General features: G+C 44.5%; 2 protein-coding genes across 4 annotated transcripts in view; one reads left to right on the top strand and one right to left on the bottom strand.

Moving 5' to 3' along the window:
• The window catches only part of commd10 (COMM domain containing 10), a 62132-nt gene that overhangs the window by 48883 nt on the left and 5749 nt on the right, over positions 1–7500 (top strand). The window lies entirely within an intron of this gene.
• The window catches only part of sema6a (sema domain, transmembrane domain (TM), and cytoplasmic domain, (semaphorin) 6A), an 82583-nt gene continuing 75674 nt past the window's right edge, over positions 592–7500 (bottom strand). For all 3 annotated transcript variants that reach the window (XM_082187451.1, XM_082187449.1, XM_082187450.1), the window contains one exon: positions 592–3598. In XM_082187451.1, the coding sequence (XP_082043577.1) occupies positions 2526–3598 (1073 nt within the window). In that variant the 3' untranslated portion in view covers positions 592–2525. The remainder of the gene's footprint in view (positions 3599–7500) is intronic.

Here is a 7500-nt window from a genome sequence, read left to right on the forward strand (position 1 = left end):
ATCAGTAACAGCGGGTGAATTGTTTTTCACAGATTAAACCAATCATATTGAAGGAAGGTGACCATGATGTCACATTAATCTTACTGTTATATACGTACGTCTCTATCCTATACAAATCTGATGTATTCTTCTGTCTGAGAGAGATTCTCTGAGGTCGTGATTAAAGCATGTAAAGGACATTTGCTGAAGTCTGTCTGGTTATTATTGCTGTGCTGTAAGTTAGTTAGTGGAGCAAGTTAACAGGGTTAGTGAGACACTAAAGACCCTATTCCCGAGGGTTAGTGTCGGAAGAGGGCGAGACGTCGTTCGACTCGGCGTGAGACTCTTAGATTACGGTCAGGTAACTATACTTTTATTCTATGCGGTCAGAATAGCTACTCTTAGGCGTTTGAAGAATGTGTGTGAATGTGTTGAGAATATTGACCTCACCTGAGTATAATATTTTCAGGTGTCAGGGACACTTGGTTCAACCTAAGTATGGTGAAAATCTCCCACAAATCATACAGTGGAACATCATCAGCAAAGGTTTTAAAACATTTAAAAAGCAACGTTTTGGTTGGCTGCGAAGACTATGACAAACAACACAAGCTCTGTGACAAGAATCTGAAATGTTTTTATTACTTTTTCCATTTATTAAAGAGAATTTCTTTACAACATACATTTAGCTGTGAATCAGATGTGGGAGAGGGCCGGTGACGAAACCATAGCAAACAAGAGTACAAACTCCACTTCCAGAGTCCAAAGGCACCAGCACGGGAATCGTGATCTCCGTTCACTACGGCCGGAGCGATTACATATTCAGACGGCACGATTTAGAGTCGTCTCAGACGGGGCTGCGACGACAAGTGAGTTCAACATCTACAAAGCCGAAACTAGAGATTCCTGGACGCCAAGTTCAATAAAACGTGTGTCAAAATAGTTAAATAACAGTCCCTCATATTACATCACAACGATAGATCTAGAAAATTATATTAATCGGAATCTGTCACAAACATTGAAAACATTAATCTGTTTCCTAATATTATTGGAGTGCATATCTACACAGGAGCCAGCCTGTATTCACTGCCTAAAAACTGTGTTTGATCATATACATTAGAAAGCTTGTGTGTGTTTGGGAGAAACATCATATCTGATTCGTTCATGTGTTTTTCTCTTATTGCCTTGAAGCAGCCGGATCCACAGATACACATCAATTCAACTACAAACAGTGTAAAAACATCATCTTGACTTTGTGAAAAGTAATTAAAAAAAAGGACGAACGAAACAAAATCAAAGCAAAAAACAACATTCTTCCAGCACAACAAGAGGGCCGACTCCTACGTTTCATTGGCACAATCAGAAATCAAGCACAAAGTCATTTTGTGGTTAGCAACGGGGACCAGAGTCGACAACGACAACACCTACATTCTTCAATTACGTTGTTTTTTTGTTTCTTTTTTTAATCAAATGAGGGAAAAAATGTCATTATAAGAACTACGACAGTTAACAGCTAACAAACGCTTCACTACTCAGGGGTGTAAGGCACAAATTTACAGGTGGAAGGAGAAAAACAGGCATGTTTGAAAATGAAATGCTTCAACAAAAGGCCTGTTTGTTTGTGTGTGTGTGTGTGTGTGTGTGTGTGTGTGTGTGTGTGTGTGGACAGGACGAGAAAACGATACGTTTGAAAGCATAAACCAAGCGTCTTAAGTACGGCTCATCCTTTACTTTGCTTCACGTCACGCAGACGCGAGCGAGAATGGCACTCGGTGATCGACCGGTGGCTTTCAGCAGGTGATGAACGAGATGAAGAGTTGAGATTCAGGAGTTCCTTCTGTGGGCTGTAAGCTTTACCCACAAGCCCCTCTGGCACGGCTCGAGGAATATTCCTTCCATACGGAGGCTTCCGTGGTCTCTGAGTTTGCTTAGCAACGTCTGAAGAGTTAGTGGACAGAAGTGCTGGCTCCAGTTTAATGACTTTAAATAATTTCACACTTGATTAATTCAAATTAAAAAGATCATTTACATCTCGTTTGAGCCTAAAAGAGATGCTCTTTCTGCAAAGCACTTTATTAAAAAATAAATACAACCTGCTGTTAGTATTAACAGTCACGTGTTATTTAGTCATCAGTTTCAGTAGACGTTTTGAACTCTTGCACGAAGGCAGAACTCGATTGCTTTGTCCAGTAACAGTAACACTGAGACAGGCGGCGGCGTTTCACAGTTTTCCCTTGTAAACTCCAGTCTGAACTTGTTCAAGTGCTTGATAACCGGGGCGTCTCGCAGCTTCACGACTGAACAATTCCGCCTGTCTCCGATGTGCTTTTGGCAGAAAACAAACATCAGCTGCAACACAGCGCTGGCGAAACCTTTAAGAGTTCCTCTTTCCGGGAGCAGATGTTTGCCCTCTTGGAACGGACACTATCAGCCTGAGCTCGACATTAAAAAATATACAAAAACAAAAGAAAGGAAAAAGTGAGTTGCATTTCCTGTACATAGCTGTACAAAGCAGACACACTTTACTGTTCCCCGTCTTTAATCCCGCATTATGTGCAGGAGTCACCGGATTTGATTTTCGTGGAAAGGGACACCAGTGCCGGTTTGGGAGGGACGTCGGGCTTGAGCTGCCGGGATCCGCAGCGAGGCAGAGACCCGTACGAGCTCAGGCTGGGGTGACGGGTCAGGCTGAGGACCGGAGAGGTGACGTGCATGGAGTCCACTCGCTGCGGGGCGGGTGGAGGCGTCTCCACACGGAAGCTGTGGTTCCTGGACATGTGGGATGAGTTGGACGAGTTGGTGTTGTGCTGTTTCTTGAGGCCCGAGCTCATGGGGTAGCCTCGCCCGTACATGGACGAATGCACGTCGAGCCTCTTGCCCATCTGTGGGACGGCGGGCGGGAGCACCAGAGACGCCTCTCGCTGGGGGACACGAGGAGGAGCTCCCTCGACCTCCGCCAGACCGAGACCGTGACACGGGCTCTTGAGGGACTTGTACTCGAGAGTGGCACCCTGGTCATCTGCGAAGTCTCCGCGGTGGGGCTGCTCCACGTACTCGTGCTGGTAAGCTTGAGTCAAAGGCAGAACCACCACGCTGGAGATGTGGCCCGGAGACGCCCGAAGCGGCAGATCCGTCGGGATGACCGGAGTGACCATGGAAGTCAAGTCTTTGGTGCAGGCGTTGATCAGGTTCTGGTTGCGCTCCCACTCGCGGCTGCCCCGACTGGGCTTGCGGCGCGGCTGCATGGGCGTGGACTCGGGCGTGGGCAGGGCGCTCAGATCTGGGTGCTGGTCAGCTTTAATCAGCATCTTGCCGTTAGTCAGACGGCCGTTGTGCATGAGCGGAGTCAGAATGGCTTCAGGCCGGCCATCCTTGGCTTGCATCTCAAACAGCCCTGTCAGCTTGGTGACACTGTTCATGGAGCCTCGTCTGGACTGAACAGAGTCCTTGTCTTTGCGGCCAGGCAGCTCAAAGTCACGCCGGCGGTGGTGGTCGCACACGCAGTAGACGACGATGCCAGAGAAGATGGCGCCCATGGCGAAGGCGAGGATGACGGCGATGGCCAGAAGCGTCACTGGAACCATCTGATCCCGGTCTCGGTGGTACGTCTCACGGATCACCCCTGCGAAGAGAGATTCACAATGGTTTAATATGTTAGGGTTTTAACATAATCTAATTTTATTTTTTTATTTTTTTTATTTTAATTGCCGTTTTTGCCTTTATTGTAATAGGATAGCGTAGAGTAGACAAAGCTTAAGATTAAGGGGGGCAGGATCGGGAAAGATCTGTGAGCCGGGACTCAATCTCGGGAAAGGTCTGTGAGCTGGGACACAATCTTGGGAAAGGTCTGTGAGCCGGGACTCAATCTCGGGAAAGGTCTGTGAGCCGGGACTCAATCTCGGGAAAGGTCTGTGAGCCGGGACTTAATCTTGGGAAAGGTCTGTGAGCCGGGACTCAATCTTGGGAAAGATCTGTGAGCCGGGACTCAATGTCGGGGAAGGTCTATGAGCCGGGACTCAATCTCGGGAAAGATCTGTAAACTGGGACTCAATCTCGGGAAAGGTCTATAAACTGGGACTCGATCTCAGGAAAGGGAAAGGTCTGTGAGCTGGGACTCAATCTCGGAAAAGATCTGTGAGCCGGGACTCAATCTCAGGAAAAGATCTGTGAGCCGGGACTCAATCTCGGGAAAGATCTGTGAGCCGGGACTCAATCTGGGGAAAGATCTGTGAGCCGGGACTCAATCTCGGGAAAGGTCTGTGAGCCGGGACTCAATTTCGGGAAAGATCTGTAAACTGGGACTCAATCTCGGGAAAGGTCTGTGAGCCGGGACTCAATCTCGGGAAAGGTCAGTGAGCCGGGACTCAATCTTGGGAAAGGTCTGTGAAATTTAACTGAAATGTTGCTAATGTGACCACACCTTTAAGTGCTGCACACCAGTGCATGTTAAAGGGATACTTTACCGTTTTTTCATATTAAACTATGTTATTCCCTTAACTAAGACGAGTTGATATATACCTCTCTCGTCTCAGTGCGTGCACTAAATCCCTCTGTCTTGCGGCGAAACTTTGTTAGCCCAGTTCATTTAATATGGTCCAAGCAGAGAAGCTACCAAACACCTCCACGTTTTCCCTATTTAAATACAGTTACTCGCGAAGTGTAACTCGACCTAGGACGGTGACACAAAACAAAACGTTGCGCTTTTCTAAGCGTGTAAAATGGATAACTATTTTGTATGGCGGAATACCATAGCAAGTGCTTGTAAGCACTTCGACTTGGCGCAGTAATATCTTCACTAGAGGGAGCGGGGGCCGGTGAGAGGATTTTTCACGAGTGAAGATATTACTGCGCCAAGTCGAAGTGCTTACAAGCACTTGCTATGGTATTCCGCCATACAAAATAGTTATCCATTTTACATGCTTAGAAAAGCGCAACGTTTTGTTTTGTGTCACCGTTCTAGGTCGAGTTACACTTCGCGAGTAACTGTATTTAAATAGGGAAAACGTGGAGGTGTTTGGTAGCTTCTCTGCTTGGCCCATATTAAATGAACTGGGCTAACAAAGTTTCGCCGCAAGACAGAGGGATTTAGTGCACGCACTGAGACGAGAGAGGTATGTATCAACTCGTCTTAGTTAAGGGAATAACATAGTTTAATATGAAAAAACGGTAAAGTATCCCTTTAAAAATGGGGATTTGAAGTCTGTTGGATTAATCTAAATGACTAAATGTAATCTTCTATATAAATACAGATAAAACTGCTGTCTTGATCTCTGAAGGAGACAGAGGCCCTGTTTACAGCTGGTATTAAGAAGCGTTTTGGTCGATCGGATCACAAGTACACGATGCTAAATACAGGTGTAAACAGCGTCTAAAACGTTTTGGGCTTGTCCACTTTTATCCACTTCCAGAGGTAGTTGAAAACGCAATCGACCAGATTGCTTTCATAGTGTAGGTGAGGTCCAACAGCCACAAACCGCCTACTCTCCACCTACTGACCTAATGCGTAAACATTATAGGAAGTGCGCCATCGAGACGGGATTTAAACTGTTGGGTGAAGGTCCAAATTTTGTTTAAAGATGAAAAACGTACTAACAATGTTCTGTCACCATTCCTGATCTCTAACACACACACTCACAGTGTTCGGCTGGTCTTGCGGCTGAGCGGAAACGAAAGCTGTGTGTGTTTTTCTGTCATCTCCGGTTGCGTTCATGTGTAAATTACATTTTGTACATTAGATTGAAAGATCTGAAGCCCATAAACCCTCCCCTCGAAGATATCAGGACAGAAGTGGACAAAACCATCTTCTGAAAGTGGACAAAAGAGACGGATTAAAACACCAAGTGTAAACGGGTATGTGTCTCTCTCATCTACTTGTGATCCGATCGACCAAAACGCATCTTAATATGCATTTATTCGAACACCAAAAGATCATTTTCATTGTCGTGCAGAGGTGTGAGAGAGCGCTGGAATGCTAAATCTGGTTTCCACATTAGGGAGATATCTTAATCTACTTTATTCTATTGCTGATGAATTCGCCTTGTGATCCGATCGACCAAAACGCATCTTAATACCAGGTGTAAACAGGGCTATTATTCTATTGCTGATGAATTAGCCTACATGAATCTCTCAGCAGATCAACCATTTAAAATCCACACAGGAGGAAAAGTGCTGCTATGTTCCCACAGAGGCATATAAATTCAATGTTGTACATTTGTTACAAACCCATAAACGTGTGATACAGCCATCCATCACTATTTAGAGCTCGAGACATTTAATGGACTGGTGAATATTGGTTTATAACTCTGATGGCCTTGGCTACACACTCCTCTTATCTCGGGCGTTCTAAAGGAGTCTCTCTCTAAGATGACAAAATGCCGTCACACATCTGGTTTTTCTAAAGGGAAGATCTAAGGGGCGCTTCTTTCTTTTTAACTTCACTCTCATTGTGGTTCTCAGGAGAGGCTCTTCCTCTCAGTCTGTTTGAAGTTTTAAAGCGTCTCTTTCATGCGTCTACTGTACGATACCCCTGAGAAATGACACGGCTCTAACGGATCCATTTTCATGTTGGAAAAAAGAGTCTTCCTTCATGAAAAGAACTATGAGTACAGTATCTAGAGCTGTTAACATAACCGTTACCGTTACATACAGTTTATTTATCAAAGCATGGAACATGATCAGCTGACCTGAACTAACACACGGCAAAACAAATTATATTTTTATCTAATTTTCTTGCACAAATATCCAAACATTCTTACGTTTACTGGAGAAGCAGCAAAATCTTGTTTTCTGACCCCAAGCACAAACTCTCCTAATTTTGAGGATTTTCCAGACTTAATTAATAAATGTCTTAAGTATTTAGGTAGTAAATGTATCTTGATTTAAGAGTGTTTAGATATTTGTGCTGGAAAACGAGACTGAGGAAGAAGCTCCTGTGTTTGCAGTGTGGATGTCCTGAAGGGTAAAGATCTGTGAGGATGAGGAGATCAGCGCCAGCACTCAGAAAACCTTTGAAGATCCTCTCTAACCGTAATGTACTGTTGCTCGACTTCAAAGAGCCATAAAGAGGATAAAACCTGGAGAAATGGAGACTCTCTGAATGTCATCAGATCAACAGATCAAGAACCAGAAATATTCCCATTAACTGATATCATACCATTAATATGATTAAGATGAATTACCACAGCGACTCGACTGAAAACAAATCAATCTTGTGGATGAACAACAGGCTCCGGCAGAGTCTTCTGAGAAACAGAGGATCTGCTCGTTTACTGGATTTACTTTGATATCGTTTGATGGGATTAAAATAGAAACGAGACGAATAAAGAGCGGAAATCTGCCTGTCTGGAGCCTTTATTCATTCACAAACGTTCAGAGTTTGACAGATTAATGTTTTTAATCGTTAGAATCTTTGAAACAGTGCTAATATATTTTTAAACCATCATTTCCATTTTATTAAACGTTTCACACACCCCTGGAGTCTGCCAAAAGCACCGCCTTGAGAATTAGAGGAAAATATCACGGCAA

This window comes from Leuciscus leuciscus, assembly GCF_965113295.1.
Source record: "Leuciscus leuciscus genome assembly, chromosome: 13".
Lineage (NCBI taxonomy): Eukaryota > Metazoa > Chordata > Actinopteri > Cypriniformes > Leuciscidae > Leuciscus > Leuciscus leuciscus.